General features: G+C 31.8%; 1 protein-coding gene across 1 annotated transcript; it reads right to left on the minus strand.

The window, feature by feature from the left end:
• Positions 1 to 8665: 8665 nt before the first annotated feature.
• On the minus strand, positions 8666 to 13275 carry LOC115992518. The gene is made up of 2 exons (XM_031116726.1): positions 12621 to 13275; positions 8666 to 9703 (listed from the first exon to the last, which is right to left on the minus strand). Exons 1-2 carry the CDS (start codon positions 13097 to 13099, stop codon positions 8854 to 8856), a joined length of 1329 nt encoding a protein of 442 aa, XP_030972586.1. The 5' UTR covers positions 13100 to 13275; the 3' UTR covers positions 8666 to 8853.
• Positions 13276 to 17420: the final 4145 nt, after the last annotated feature.

A 17420-nucleotide genomic window follows, 5' to 3' on the forward strand; every position in this document is an offset into this window, starting at 1 on the left:
AGTCGAACACCCAGAAGCAAAATCCTTGAAAATTCTGAGATTCTATGGAAACCCAATTCACCAAAGCTCAATAGAACAGAGAAAGAAAAAAAAATTAGAAGATTAAGGAGAGAAGCTTTGAAGAGTTATAAAAGAAGCAGAGGTCTAGCAAGTAACAAATAGCAATAAAAGAATCCTATTATTAACAAAAAAGTGAAAGGATAGAGTAGGAAAAAAAAGGAACGAAGTTGGTAAAACTTCATTGGCTCCATACTTCTACTTCTTTAAGGAAAAGGTGTTCTTCTTTACTTCCTATTACTAATCATCACACGCACAAGCCTTCGTGACACTGACTCCGTTTCTAACTAAAATAGAACTTCCTCTAGTTGACTTTTTATAATTGTATTTTTTTTTTTGTTGTTCTGATATAGGGAACTTAATTTACCCATAGGTAATATAAGTCAAGTTCAAGACTTTTCAAAATTTATCAAGTTAATCTCTAATTAGTAATTATATTGAAAAAGGTTATTAAAATGAGTAAGGGTTTAAAAATTAAGTTTGATTTAGAGACTAAGTTAATCAGTTTTGAAAAGTTTTTCACTTGACTAGTATTAAGTATTAACCCAAATCTCAAAAATGTTAAATATTAATTGTATTTTTCCCTTAAAAAAAAAAAAAAATCCACCTCACTGTTTTTTTTAAGAAACCATTATTATTTAATTACAATGAGGAGGGAAAAGATTCATAACATCAAGGTTATGTAAGCTTATATTAAGTCCCATGATAGCATATCATTAGCCTTAATTCTAACTTGATTAGTCTTTTTTGGATTTAGTGCAAATATGATTAATACTTTCCTGTGGTCAATTAGTCCAAAATTTGGAGTCTCCTGATAGAGTTCTACATCCAATTGGAAGTAGACGAAACAAATTAATTCGTATTATTTCCAAGACGGAACCAAATCCATCTCTTGATCTTTTGATAGGCTTCTTACGTTTCTTGAGGAAAAAAAAAAAAGGTTACGTTTTCAAAAGGCTGAAGTTACCTATCTAATCCAATGTTTCAATTTTTGTTTATTTTGTAGTGTACTACTCTATAAGATATATATACAATATTTTGAAATTCTTTTTTTTTTATTATAAGATTTTGAAATTCTTTTGATATGATATGTTGTTTTTTGATTCAATGTCAATTCCATTTGCTTTTAATCTTTTATCACCAAGGATAAATTCATGTTAATACTTAATAGTTGTTTAATAAATTTTTTATATCCCTGAAATTATTGTTTCCTAAAAATCATTTAGGATTTTAAAGTATTCTTCAGTATGTAATTTAAAATTTTCTTTTAAAATAAGTAAAACTTTACAATATATCGTACAAACTTTTAAAAATCTTAAATCCTCCCAAACTATACCGTAAGGGGGTCAATTTTCTAGACTTGTTCACATATTAGTAATTTGGTTTAAGCTGGGCCAAACAATAACAAAGTAACTAACTTACTTTCTCCTATTTGGAGCTAGGCTGCTTTTAGAAAAGTATGGTGGGCTAAAATTGATCATGGACTCAACTTCAAAATCAAAGTGGCCACCTTAGTTGGGCTACAATAAAGAGCTAATTTTATTTCAGTGTTAAATTTCGAATTTTTGTTGTGATCTACTCTGGACTTAGGAGTCTGGCCATATCCAAAACCAAGGGGAAAAAAAAAGAGTCTAGGTTGACGTCTTTTTTTATTATTTTAATTTTAATTTTAGAAAATAGTAAAACTATGATACACAGATTTATTCTCTACCTGAAGAAAGGATGTGTACAATTATGGTCAATTTATTTATTTATTTTTTTTTTTTGAGAAGAAAGAACACTTTTATTAAAAAAAACCGGCTATATCAACCTAAAGTACAGAAAAGACTTATTGTGAAACATCCTCCATTCACACAACACATTTTGAGACATTAATCAAATATTTAGCCAGATTATGAGCACGATTATTATCTTCCGTCCTAGTATGAGAGTAAAGTAATTGAGTAAAAAATCTTGAAAAAAAAATCAGTATCTTAAATGAGAGGAGAAAAATAAGTCAGAGATTGCCCACCCTTCTTCAAATTAAGCCTTCATGATGAGGATTGAATCTCCTTCTAACACATCACAGGCAATACTTATATCAAAACCAAGCTTAAGTGCACGAATAGCAACTAGAGCTTCAATCTCCTCAACTTGGAAAGTTTGAGGGAATTGTTGAGATAAAGAGGCAATGATGAGGCCTTGGTTCTTGCGAATAACCACTCCAATGTTGGATTTATTCTCATGGCTAAAAACTACTCCATCAAAATTGATGAGGCCGAAAATCCCACCAGTAAGTCACACGATCCTCGCGCGCTACAAATAGCACCTGCACAACGAAAAGAAAGGACCTAGCAGAGAGTACCGGTGTGGTACCGGCCAAATACCCTCCGAAGGTCAAGTCAGAACTATTCTCACTGCTCTAGAGTGCTAGAGATGGTAAATTATGCGTACCTTAGTTCGTGAGGGTGCTTGGTTTTTATAGTAGTAGGGCTTGACCCATTTTCCTTGGAGTAGAAGTCTTTTCCTTATAGGAGTCTCCTTGCGCGTATTTCGCAGGATCCTTTCCATATAGGAATCCCTCTTAGGTTTCACGAAACGTGGAGTGCAAGTCATTTACTTATACACGCAAACGTGGTTAGCAAGCATTCTTTGACGAGTGCCGTCAGTCTATATTGTGCCTTCGGTCTATGTACCGTCATCTTGAGGATGACCTTCAGCTTTATGATCCCGTCTGTCTATGGAGTTCTTCACTTCATAGCGCTGTCAGTTTGTTAAACAAAGGCTGACGGCCAAATAGGTACCATCACCCTTGTCTTTCATTTGACCACTTCTTTTATCCTTATCAAAAATCAATCTTAAACAAATCAGGAGGTGGGGGCTGCCATAAGTTAAGAGGCTTAGGAACTCGGGGTTGCTTGGGAGGTTGAACTGAGGAAAATTCTTCAAACCGATCTTTGGCATTGCAACTGGGTTTATTCATTCTAACTCAATTTCCCTGAGTCCAACTTAACCAAGCAATCATAGCAAACAGCTCTAGGCTTTGGTGCTTTTGTAGAATCCAAGACATAAGCTCTTTAAAATCCAAAACTAAGTAATAAGGCAGAAATCCTAGGCATTAGATGTAGACCATACCGGACCTAGCTAAGGGCATGCTCACTGTGGGCGCAATGGGGGGGGAGTACACCTTGGTTGAGTGGACCGAGACGGAGAAGGAAAAATGGAGTCACCACCTAGATTAGGTCTAAGAACCATAAATATAGCGTCCTTCGTGGAAGGACTATTCTACTACCAGAGCATGTATTTGGAGTTTAGGTATGGGAATGGGAAGGTGTTAGACACCTAACCCCGCTCGACTTATAGGTTGGTTTTCATTTATTATGTCTTATGTCTTAATCTTATTAAAAACATATTCAAAACTTGTATTCTAGACTCACTCACACACACTAACATACATTTAAGCAATATTGGATTTTTATCACAAACCTTAGCATACATCTATCATGCATCTTATTATATCATATCTAATGTAGAAATATAGACATGACAGTAATCAAACATGGGTTATAGGCATCTAAACATCAAGAACTCATCATTCAACCAAGCATGTTCACACTTATCATCGAAAGCATATTTCAAACAAATGCATGTTCATATGAATGCATGACTTACCTTATTTACCTTAATACATCACAACACCTATGTATCAATACATGGTCATGTTACATGCATGTTCATGGCAAAACAACAAAATTGGAAGATAAAACCCTAATCTAGCATGTAAAGAACAACCAAGGCAAACAAACATGGAAGCAGAGACATATAAACATGAAAACAAACCAGGATAAAGGCATATTAAACAGATAAAGTAAAGAAACAGAAGCAAAAGGTTTAGATTAGGGTTTCTGTGCATGAATATGCTTGTGCATACATAGGGCTGCGTGCGTAGCCCAATTATATGCGTACGCATACTTCGAGTATACATGTGCATGCAAAAGGCATGCGTACGCATACACGCCATAACCCTAACCCTAACCTAGAAAACAAGAACACAACAAACAGAAACTTTAAATCTAGCAACCTAGCATGCTTAAAAACAGAAAAGCTACTTAAACCTAGACTAAAAAAAACATATTAAAACATATATGAAGCAAAAGAACCAGAGAAAAGCACAATTAAACAAAGAAAAAGCAGGCAAGAAAAGCTAGATCCTTTACCTCCAAAACAAAAGGCTCCTCAGTCAATCTATTTACAACCAAAATAAGATTAGTTAGCAAATCTTGAAATTCAAAGATCAAGATCAGAATAGGTCCTAATCAGAAAAATATTGACTTAAGTATGTTTTGTGAAAAATTCCCTCTTTAATTCACTATTTCTAGCGAATCTTATATTTTCCCTTAGGATTTTCTCTGTGTTTTGAAAAGGAACCATGTATGGTTTTTTATAGTTGAAAAATGGAAGTTTGGAACGACTCCCAGACAATGTGGGATTCGTTCCAAAACCCAAAGTTAAATGTAGAAAACTTGTCTTTCATAGTTTCCAGAACCCTAACATGTGTACGAATGCTTATGTATGCGTGGTCTTTATTTTCCAAAAATAACTTATTTAATTCACAAAAGAGTTATATTTTTCAAACATACTTTTCTCAAGTCAATTTCAATTTGATTGGACCCTAAACCAAACCTGGGCTTTAGAATTCTAACATCATTGAGGAACAGGGGCCCGAGTTATAAGGGTTATAAAATGCGATTTTTACACCCAAAAAGCATGCAGAGTAGATTTGGAGGCTGCCTTGCATTAGTCACAGAGTAGGCAATCAAGAATAGCTTGGCATACCATATTAGTTTTTGTGGGCATAGAATTCCTACAAGCCCTGCCAAATGAAATTCTTGACTTAATTGGGGACACTTAAGGACCAAATACCCTTCCAAATTTCTTTGTTAGGATTTGGGGTCTCAATAAACATATTGCCATCAGTCTCTTCCGTCAAAAACATATATCTAGATTGACAAGAATATTTCCCATCTTGAGAGTCATGGGCCAAATAATTATATCCATTGAAGCACACCTAGCCAGTGGAATTCTCTTAATAATTTCAACCTCCCCAGGTACAAAAATGCCATCAACCATGTCCATGTTCCATTGTCTTGTGGAAGCATCAATTAAAGAGTCCATCGTAGCTTCCTCCATAGATTCAATAACTAGGGAAGAGGTCCTAGTTGGGTGTTTTATGGGTAACTAGTGGTGTTGCCAAATGCTCACCAACTTCATGTCTCTAATGCGCCAACAATTAGATGTGAAAACTTATTATGTGTTAAAAGATATTGTGGTTTGTGCTAAATATATTATGGTTCAAGAGGACTAATTATATTTTCAGTCCATGTAGTGTTTGAAGTAGCTCCTATATATACCCTACTAAGGTTTTTTATTATTTTTATTATATTTTATTTTATTTTTTAACCCAATTTAGGAATATTAAAGAAGTAGTCATTTAGGTTTTTTCTCATGAATGTAGACTATTAGGTTAAACCACGTACTTCTTGTTCTTTTTTGCTTTTGCTTCTTTATTTATTTGAGATTCTAACATGCTATTAAAGCATGTGATACTGAGTACAAATTTTATCTCAACCCTACCTCTCATTTAAAAAGTTAAAAATCTCATTTTTAGGATCCACTTATTAAGGGAGAGTTTGGGCGCATAGTATAAGGGGGAGTGTTAGAATATTGATGAAGTGTTTAACTTCACCATTCCATAGAATTGAGAATCAATTTCCTATATATTGATGTAGAGAAGTAGAGAAGTGAGAGAATAAGAACACAAAGATTGTGTGGTTTGGCCAAATGACATACATCCAAAACACAAGCCTTTAGTTGCTACGTTTTTTACTATACTCAATTATGTATTACAATGAACCTTAAGCATGGTATATATAGCAGCTAGGATAACCCTAGTTGGACCTACAATATACTCTAAGCCTCTTGGGCTATTAAATAAACCACAATATCTTTCACATTGCTCCTCACACTCAAGGTGATATCAGAGCCAATAAAACCAAGCCTTTGATTTCTTTTACTGTCACTTCGATGCAATAACCTAAACCTTAAATTCCTAAGCAATCACCGTGGTACTTGCTGCAGCCACTAACAAACCCTTGCCACCATCACTGAGATCAAGTAACTTACCCATCACTGTGAACCACCATAGTGGTCCTTGCCAACGACAAATAGCTGGACTGAGTTGACTTAATTAATGGAAATAAAGCAGCAAAATCACAATTTCAACCCAAAGTTGCCTTCATAGCAAATCGTGACTTCCACATCTCAAAGTCACACTAAAAGCCCTTTTAGCCTTCTACCATTGCTCTCTTTTGGCTTTCGCTTATCTCTTTATTTGAGATTTTAATAACATGGGTTCCACACGTTATGGGGTAATCTTAGTTTAACCTTTGCATGTTGAATTTTACATATATAAATCATAGCATAAAAATGCATAAATTTAGAAACACTTTTTACTTGATAGATAATAAGGGGGAGGGAGGTAGGTTCAAATCACATACATTAAACACCACTTAGAACACCATAACTATTGGGTTATTAATTAAACATTTTTCTAAATTTACTTGAATGAGCAATCTAGATTTGTAAATATTTTATATTTGTAAATTTTATTTTCTTAAAAATCTTTGAGCACAAAAGATCAAAGTTCCGACTTTTTAACTTGATGCCTTTCCTTACAAAAGCTATTAATTTATAGAACAGTACTATCTTCTCCCAAAAATAAAAAAATAAAAAACGATAGAACAATACTGGATCACTCGTTTTTGCCCCCTGTTGAAACCTGGAAGTTTTGGAGCTATGGGGTCCAATGCTCGAGTTTAATTACCCTTAAATAAGTACAGATGGGAAACAACAACAACAATGGAGTTGATCATAATATTTGATTGAAATAAGAGTGGGGTTGTTAGAATAGGTAATTAATATTATTAATATTGTAGTTGATGAGATCTGCCACTTTAGAAAAGGCTTTCTTCTTTATCGGATGGACAAGGGGAAAAGAGAGTCAGTCATACTGACTCTTGACTTTTTTGGTTGTAAAATTTGACCCAAAAGTCAGTCATAGATGTTCAGTTTAACTAATGATAGGGAAAAGCTCATAAATAAGCATTTCAAATAAACTTCTTCCTGTGGGTAGAGCATAACAGAACATGAGTATCGCCTTAATGTAGGGAAATTGCCTCAAATTCTAATTGAGGCTTAAAAAGTCAATTAAGTTACTTAGTTGAAAAAGAAAAAATTAATAAAGGTTTCTTTTGTTTATAAGGAAAAAGAATATTCTTTAGTATCAAAGGAAGTCTATTCCTTATTAAAAAAGTAATGTATTCCTAGTCCAAGATGGAATATGAAAAGTCTAATAAATAAACAATATTACAAAGAATTTGGTAGCTTTGGGTCAAGGGTCCTCCCTATGGGGAGAGAGAATATAGAGTGTGAAACAAAGAGTGTGTGTGCAGGGGCGGCTTGATGTATTTGGGGGCCTAAGGCAAAAATTGATTATCTTGTTTTAGATACAAAATTACTACTAATTAACATAAACTACGTAATTTTTTTTTCTTTTTTTAGAAATTTTATAAACAAAAAAAATTTGACAAAATTTTTCATACTTGTTGATATGGTAGATTGATAATAGTAAGTAAAAGAGTGGTGTTAGTGGTGAACTTAGATGAGAACTAGTAAAAGTTTGCTAACTAAACTCTTATTATTATTCTTATTTTTTTTAGAAGTACAATATTCACAATATTTTTTTACAACAAATCCTAGGTTTTAAGTTGCTCTTTTTTTTCTTTTTTTTTTCTTTTTTTTCTCTTTGAAAATATCACTATAATTATTTTTTTGCCATCAATAACAGGTTGTAACAACCTGCTACTTAGCATGATTGTAAAAGTGTTATAAAAAATATTGTGGACGTTGTATTTTTCTCTATTTTTTATTTGTTTTTCATTTGGTAAAAAAATATTATTTTATTTATTGATTATAAATAACCCTATTGGTTAAAATTTGGGGGCCTTTTTTTTACTTGAGGCCTTAGGCAACCTCATTTTTTGCTCCACTATTCAGCCGGCACTGTGTGTGTGTGAGAGTAAAGAAAAACAATGAAGTTTCTTTCTTTAGCCATGAGACACAAAGAGAGTGTATGTGAGAGCTTGTTTTTCTTTAGTTGTGAGACATACATAAGAGATATTGTAATTAATTTGAGAATAGTGAAATTGATTCGAAGTTTGTCTCATGGTTTTTTTATTCAAGGAGAAATGATTTTCCATGTAAATATTCATGTTCTTGTGTGATTGCTATTTGGGATTTGATAATATTGGTGGTGGTAATATTATTTGGGACCCAAACTCAAAACCAATAAAAAAAAAATAAAAAAATAAAAAACACAAAAACAAAAACAAAAACAAAAACAAAAAAAGAATATGAGTAAGATTTTAATTGTGATTTATGATCCTAGGGAACATTATTAGTCCCAAAAATTCAATTTGTTGAAAAAAGGAATTGGTTAATTTTTCTCTTGGTAACACATTCAAGTTTAGCCACAACTTGTGGGTGACCAAATCCAATGTATTACCGGGAAGATTCATTGTTTTCCCATCTTAAGAAAACTTTCATCTTTATTGTCCATGATATACAAATGTCACAATTCATACTGCACTAGGAATGCATCTCTGTGGGAAAACATCCCTCTTTCCCATGTATAATCTCAAATCTAACACATGCTATCTCCCGATGGAAGCCTGAATATTGAAGTATGTTAGTAAATCTTTAGTATGGCAAGCTCTTAGAACTTGTGCTGATCACAAGGGTCTTGAGCTTAGAACTGTCCTCGCTAGCATTGGCACGCCGTGTTATCATTTCCATATTCTTATGTAAACTTTGCTTCACCAAATTCTTCATCATTTTCTTTCCTACTTGAGCCTCCATTTGATTTATAGGTGAACCTATTGTAATCCTTCCTGTTTGTGGGCCAGAATGTGGGCCCATCTTTGCATGCCTCTCGTCCTTAAACCATTGCAATAGCTTTAGTGCTCTCTTTTGGGCTAGAGGGCTACCTAATAATGCCACTTCAAGTAGTACCGACACAATTCCTGACTTAGCCATTTTTTGGCGTTGGGCTGAGCTTTGATGGGCCAAAATCATTAAAATGTAAGCTGATAACTCTTGGCATTTGGGTTTATCTTCCCATGTCAAAGTCTCTATCAAGCTTTGTGGCACCATTGGACTATTTTCCAATGCCTTCTTTCCCATTAAGGTCACCACCAAGTGCCCAAGTGTTGCAAGGGCTTTCTCTGATAGTTCTTTTATTGAGGTGAGCATCAGGAGGGTCTGTACCGCCCCATTAGAGACTAGAGGTCCTGCACTGTCTAACACTGTGGACAAGTTGTATAAAGTACCCAAACACAACTCTTTAGTTTCAACACTTGAACTTGATGATTCTAGAATGCTTGTGAGAAATGGGAGAATTTCTGATGAGGCAAAAGGGAATTGGTTGTTTGCTAGAGAAGACAATGATAGGAGCAATTCAGCAAATTCACTTCTCGTTGATTCGTCTATAATATTAATGTTCTTTGGTAGTTTGGATAATATTCCTGCCTCCACCATGAGCACCTTGTTCCTGATTGGACAAAAAAAGAGAGAGAAATTGACAAAGAAAGATTAGGACCAGAAGCACAACATGTTTCAACTCTTATCTAACCAAGGTTGAAAATAAGAATGACACATAATTCGAGTCAATAATGACCTCGAAACTTTTTTTTTTTTTTTTTGAGAATCTAAAGACCTCGAAACTTGAATTGGTTATTTAAATAAAACAAGCAAAAATAATAGGTTAAGGTAGCTTAAAAAAAAAAAAACAAGTGGTGGCCTGTGATTGCATAATTTCCTATAAAATATTCAAGGGGTACCCATTAAATAAATCTCTCTGATCAAAACTAACCAAATTATTTAAAGAATTCCAATCTGGATGAAGTCAATAGATCTGTGTCGGAAAGTGGAGTTTTCATTTGTCTAAAGATTATTATTGGAATCTGAACCACTACGCTAAATCTCATAGACTCTGATTTTTCTAATTTTTAAAAGGCAAATATGTCGCTTCAATAAAACACTGTTCCCTGTCCTAATTTTCCTACCGCTGTGGAACTTAGAGGACAGTCAGCGCACCTTATGGCGCTCTGATTCAAGGGCACATTTTGCTTAATTATATTTTGGTTCTTTAAAGCTAACGATACCCCCCATCATATACTATGCTAGTAATGGTTTATTCCATCCATGATCAAGATGTTCTATATGATCTTAAATTTTTTATATATATTTTTTCTTGTAATTAAAATGGGTCATTCAGGAAATGCATGAACACACGTTAGAAAGCACAAAAACCCTAGTTATATGGATGATGGTCGGGTGCTTTGATGTATTTCAAACAATTTTATAATTACTGATTTGGTCTATTTCAAACAATTCAGGAAATGCATGAACACATGTTAGAAAGCACATAAGCCCTAGTTATATGGATGATGGTTGGAGCAATGCTTTGATCGATGGGCTGCATGTTTCAAACAATTTTATAATTAGTGACATGCTTTATTGTAATTGTGCATATATAATAAAAATAATGTTAGTGATATACTTATTTGAAAATTTTACCACCTTAACAAGTAATAAAGATTTTAGAAAGAAAAAAATTAATTGAATCCCTAATTATTAGATTCAAATGTGTTAAGCCGAAAAAGCCCTTTATTTTGTTCCATTTTTACTACATACAAGGTTTTTTTTTTTTTTTTTTTTTTTTTTTTTTTTTTTTTTTTTTTTTTCTAAAGACTATCTACCAATATACTTCTACATCCATGTCAAAAAAATATATACTTCTACATAAAAGGTTTTAGGTAACCATTATCCCACCCTTGAATGTAGATGTCAATTGCCACAGATTCGCATGAAAAATAGTAAAATGAAAAGGAGCAGAGAGCCCATCTCTCCTACTTACAATTAATATTATCATTATTAAAGTAGTGAGTATATATATTTATAAGTGCAACAGCCTAGCTAGATCGAGAAGTGCATGAAGACCCATTCATCATTGCCCTTTTTAGAAACATTTATGTCCCATTGTTTTTTGCAACATTTATGAAAAAAAACTAGGAATTATAGAGGGTCCAAAAGTCCTCATCCGGTAGCAATGCCAACTACCACGTGAAGTGAATCGTGAATCCCTGGCTATTAATTATGAATTATCACTACTCAAAGAGTCAAAGAGTGGTGGTGCCCATAAGGGTTCCATCTTGAGCTCAACAATGTCAACATTGTTAGGAAAATATCAAAATAAACGGAGAACGCCAAAAATTAAGATAAATATAAATACTTTCCACGTGGGTTCACCTTTGTTTCATATATATATATATATATATATATATATATATAATTAGGTTTTTATGTGATTTAAAAATACCCTTAAACCTTAGATTTGATGGGAAAATAAACTTAAAAGACAACAAAATAAAAATATATCTCTAACTCTACTTAAAATGCATACAAAATATGACATTCTTTTACTAATTTATATCTTCAAAAAAAATCCAAAATTCCAAAAAAAAAAAAAAAAAAAAAAAAAAACCCTCATTGCACACGCGTGTGATGAGGCTAATATACACTAAAATGTTTTCACTGTGCAAAAAAATTTTGAATGAAATAAGGAGTTATAAAGGAAAGCTTATTTTTATGTTTAATCACTAAATACTCTTCCTAATTAGTCCCTAACCTAACAAAATGTAGGGGTCCCATCTTTTATTCACCCATCTGTCCTAACAAACTTATACAACCAATCAAAGCTAAAACCTAGACAAAAAGGATTAGAAGTTAATCTATTTTGGCAAATAAAAAAAGTTACAAAAGAATATAAGCAAATCTTCCACTGGACCTACACGTGACGCATTCCTATTCCTATAACCACCCAAACCAAATATTGCTGACTCCATAAATTTATAATATTACTCCATGAAAAAATAAATAAATAAAAAGAAGGAAATTTAAAACTTATTCAATAAAATCCATTCATGCCTTCAATTTTCTTTGTTCCAAAGATGAATTCCACTTGCATCAAGATGATTAACTGCACAACTAATTAGAAGCATACATGCAGCTGGTGAATGATATATAGTATGGTCAATTATTATGCTTGAAATATCAAAGAGGAAGTTATGCATGATGCACCCTTTTCCAACTTTCTATAATATATTCATACCAATAGGAAAAAAAAAAAGAAAAAAAAGAAATCTAAAAACATATATGTGAACAACTAGAATAGGGAACCACGGATTTAATCCTACAAAACGATAAAAATAATTGATTTTCTTATGAACGCAACTTATGCCACAATTATTGACCGTGAGTATTTACAATTATTTTAATACAAATAATAAATTTACGATTTTTTTTCAACAACAGACGATCTATCCCATCAAAATTATGAAAAAAAATTATATCTCTAAACCTTTCTTCAAAAATAAATAAAGAAATGAAGAAATAGTAAAACTTACGTGTAAGTTCCACGAGCAAGCTCAATCAAAGCCGTGATCCCAACAAGCCTTCTACTAGGCACATCCGAAGCCACCATAGCCACCAACACAGGTATAACTTCCAGCTCCGCCATCAACTTCCTAGTCTTCCCATCTTCTCTTGCAAGCCTTTCAATCTCCATAGCCGCCTTTTCTTTCTCTTCCCACCTCCCAAAGTGAAGCTTCTTCACCGACCTCTGTAGCACCACGGCCGAGTCATCCTCACTTTTCTCTCTTCCTATAACTGGCTGTACTACTACGTCTTCATCATCATCAACACTACTTTTGATACTCACTATATCGAATCGATCTGTGGTCGACCCGTATCGCTTGCGAGCCGCCTTTGATCGTAGGAACCTTCGGACTCGACCAAAGAACTGGAGCTTTATGTAAGACAATAACCAAATAGGAGAAGAAGAAGAAGAAGAATTGGACATGTTTGGGGGTTGTGAGGGACACATAGTGAAAGAAAAAGAGAAAAAGAGAGAGAGAAATAGTTAGTGGGTTTTGTTTCTTTATAGTATAAGTTTTTCTGTGAGCCTGACTTTCAAAAAAATAAAGGGGAATATGGGATGAGTGGGACAAGGAGGAAGACGACTTTGAGAGCAAAAACGAGAGGAAGCACAAAGCACATGCAGAGGAACAGTGCTGTCCATTGTAAACTCACAGACCGTGACGGATATTTAAGACAAAGTGAGGGATCATGAGCTTTAAATTCCCATTATGCCCATATTTATAATACCCCATATTATGAAATGGCCATTTGAGATAAAAATACAGAAAATCTTAGTCCACATTCACTATTGTAAACTCTACTTTGAAATTGTGATTTAAAAAGGCAATTTTAGTACGGTAATGTATAGTGAGTACGCACTAAGAAAATGTGTAGGTAGGGCTTATATATTAATCATGCTCAACTCATTCATAATCCGATGGCTTAAACTATCGAGATAATTAACTACTAAAGTAACGCAACGAGATATACTCTCTCTTATCACATTGATTTGAATTTAATAATTAAATATTTATTATTATATGAGAAAAGGGAATAACCCATCATTATACTCCCTCTCGAAGTATTAGATTGTATCACTCCCGCAATGATTTTTAAATTTTGGTCATTGCACTCTGTCTTTGCTCCAAATTTTAGAAACAGGAAAATATTACTAGGAAAAATTAATTAGAAAAAATTTAAATATAATTTCTTAAATGTTGTAACTTTTAAAAAAGATAAAGAGTCTAATTAATGGCGCCTTTAGGGAATTTGTTAATGAACTATTTTAGGAAAGTTTTAATACAATTTTCATGGAAAATATAAAAAGTTGTAAAAAAAATTAGTTACATTTTTCTTTTCTCATAAAAAGTTTTTAAAATTAGTTCTTAAACCAATACTCTTAGGACATTTGTAAACTTTTTCCAAAGATAAAATGGTCTATTTTGCACTGACCAAAACAGCTACATGATTGAAATTAAGTTACAATCCCTAAGAATTTAAAGAAATTAAGTTAATAAAATCCTTGTTTAAAATAGTATTCATTAATTTTTCACCTTATTTGATAAATAACTAGAAAAGAACACATAATTAGGCAGTTTTTTTTTTTTTTTTTGTGTTTTTGTTTTGAGAAAAAAAAATGCTTATATTAAATAAAGATGGCTAAGTCAGAAATAACTGGTGGTGGAACATCCTCCATTCACGCAACAAAGTCAGAGATATGTAAAGCATACCGAGCAAGACTATGAGTAATCTTATTACCTTCTTTCTTAGTATGAGAATAATATAATTGATTAAACAGTCTAGAACAGAAATGAATATCTTCAATTAATAGAAATGAACATCTTCAATTAACAACCCATCCAAATGCAAAATATCCTTATCAAGTTGCAAAGCTGACAAAAGAGACTGGGAATCACCCACAAAAACAACGTTGGCAAATACATAATTAGGCAGTTGATTTGTTAAATAAATGATTAGAAAAAGAACACATAATTCTCCTAAAATAATGTTTTAAAGATTTCGCTTAACTAAATCATTGAACCAAAAATATCAACTATTTGCACCAAAGTAAAAGGCAAAACAAAAGTACTAAATGCATCCACTATCTTTTACAAGCCAAGTGTACACATTAAATGAATCTACACAAATAATTATATTCATTTCTAAATGTAAGAAAAAATATTGACAAAAATATTAAATGTTCATTAAATAATGTCACAAAGAATTCGTTTGTAATCCCACTTATTTAAAATCAAGATGAATTAATCTTGGTTTAGGTGTGAGCCACAGTTATGGCATGTGAGTGAGAATGAAGGGCATTAGCATTGATTTTCTCGCGAAGCATCATAGATTTTTTGTCATCATATTGATTACAGATTATAGACGTGGCATGCATACCACGAAATAGCATCATAGATTTTTCCTTTTCTATTCTCAACCACGTTCTCGAAAGCATGGTGATTGATTGTCAAGATTTCTTAGCAAGAAGGGTGAAATCACCGTTCATATATGATGATGATCCGCTTAAAATTGTTTATACCACACAAATATAATAAGCTAAGAAATGAAATCATTCAATCGATCTTGCTAATTTCAAATGGAATAGCTAAGTTACAAACCCTGTTGCATAATGTAGCACAGATCTTTGGTCATGGACAGAGAAAAAAAAAAAGTGACATTTTACTTTTTAGTCTTGGATTGATAGTTTTTTCAACTTATTTTATCATTCGATTCATAAACTCATTTTTTATGCATTATTTTAAACAACAAAAACTTGAATTTAAACAATTGATTGATGACATAACTATTAATCTTTAATCACCTTAAAATTTTATAAGGTTGGAGAATATACAAAGATAATGTAATTTAACGGTGAATTTGTCAAAATTCGCATTCATTTAAAAAATATTAAGTGGCGTAACATTACTTAAAGTTACACCAGGTGTAACTTGAACCCAACCCTATATATATATATATATATATATCAAATCCACCATTAAATTATATTATTTTCGTATATTCTCTATACTTGCAAAATTTTAAAGTAATCAAAGATTAATAGCTATGTTATTAATCAATTGTTTAAATTTAAGTTTTTGTAGTTTAAAATAATACATAAAAAATGAGTTAATAGATCGAATAGTAAATAACATCCAATTGGCACGAAAATTGGCATGAATGTTAAAAACATACAATTCAATGGTGGGATTTTCAAAATATGAATTTTATAACAAGTTATTGGATGGTATAACATTACTTAGAGTTATACTAGGTGTAACTTGAATCCAGTAATATTTTGGATAAAAACAATTTTTTAGATAGAGATAACAACTTATTGGTTCTTATCAATTTTTTAGATAAAATAACAATAAGTTTTTTAACAAAACATGCAACATGCATCTACACTTATTGTTACATTATCAATTTCTTTAAATAATGTAACAATAAGTGTTTTAACTAAACATGAAACATGCCTTTTAGTTAAAATAACAATTTTAACAAAACATGTGACATGCATATAAAGCAACAATAAGTGTTTTAACAAAACATATAACATACATCTAACTTTCAGTTGATAGAGACAATAACCTATTTGTTCTTATCAATTTCTTTAGACAAAATAACAATAAGTGTTTAAAAAAAAAAAAATGTAACATGCATCTAACTTTCGGTTGATAGAGATAACAACTTATCTATTCTTATCAATTGCTTTAGATAAAATAACAATAAGTGTATTAGCAAAACATGCACCATGGTCTTTCCAGCTAAAAATCTATTATCAAAATTTCAAAACTCATATATATTCAGCAATGGTCTTTCCATATAATCTCTCTTGCATCCCACATTTTGTTTTGTTTATTTGTTTTTTTTTTTTTCAAGTTGCAACTTATGCATATGTATTTGTATTAGAAAGATTTACATTTTGCATAGATTCATGGGGGTTGATAAATTTATATGATGCTCTCTCTCTCTCTCTCTCTATTTTTTCCTAATAAAAACTACTCTCATTAATTATTAAAATAATTTTTATTAATTGTTACAATATGTTTTCTCAAATTAAGAGATAAAATTAACGATAGTTTAATTTGCATAAAACTTTATCATTTAAATTCTGTTCAAACTAAAGTATATTATAATTTTTTTTAACTTCCTTACCTAGAAAAAAAAAAAAAAATTCTTAAGTGAAATCTGGAAACTCACACAACACCCCACGTTCCCCCCCCCCCCCCCCCCCCCCCCCCAACCCAAGTTGCATCTTATGTTTTATTAAGTATTTTAAAAATTATTTTATTAATTGTTAGGATATATTTCCTTGATTCAAGGGATAAGATTTAATTATAATTTAATTTAACTAAAACTTTATCATCTAGGTTTCAGAAATTTAAATCCTACTTCAACTAAAAATCTATTATCAAAATTACAAAACTTATATATATTCACCAATGGTCTTTCCATAAAATCCTTCTTGCACCCCACATTTTTGTTTTAATTTAATTTAATTTTTTTTTCAAGTTGTATATGATAGTTTTTATATAACAAATTCATCTTTCTTATTGTTATTTGTTTCTAAATTTTCATGTATGAATATTATGTCAAAGGAAATCTATTATAAAGAAGCAAAATAAGGGATACCCATTTAAGTTCTTAGTTTCTCTTAGGCAAGTTATTTATTTATTTTTTTAAAATTCTCAACTTTTGAACTATTTTGTGTGTTTTAGGTTTTGGTTATTTTAGTTTGTAAGTGTTTTGATTTTTTTCAATTGACTATCACTACTAAAAATCTAGTT

This window comes from Quercus lobata, chromosome 5, assembly GCF_001633185.2.
Source record: "Quercus lobata isolate SW786 chromosome 5, ValleyOak3.0 Primary Assembly, whole genome shotgun sequence".
In the NCBI taxonomy this organism is placed as follows: Eukaryota; Viridiplantae; Streptophyta; class Magnoliopsida; order Fagales; family Fagaceae; genus Quercus; species Quercus lobata.

Bases quoted from the DNA above. Each gene is read 5' to 3' on its own strand.
- LOC115992518 (XM_031116726.1), bottom strand. From the start codon at position 13,099: ATGTGTCCCTCACAACCCCCAAACATGTCCAATTCTTCTTCTTCTTCT. The intron at 9,704-12,620 runs GTAAGTTTTACT...TTGTCCAATCAG, and splicing joins CTTGCTCGTGGAACTTACAC to GAACAAGGTGCTCATGGTGG.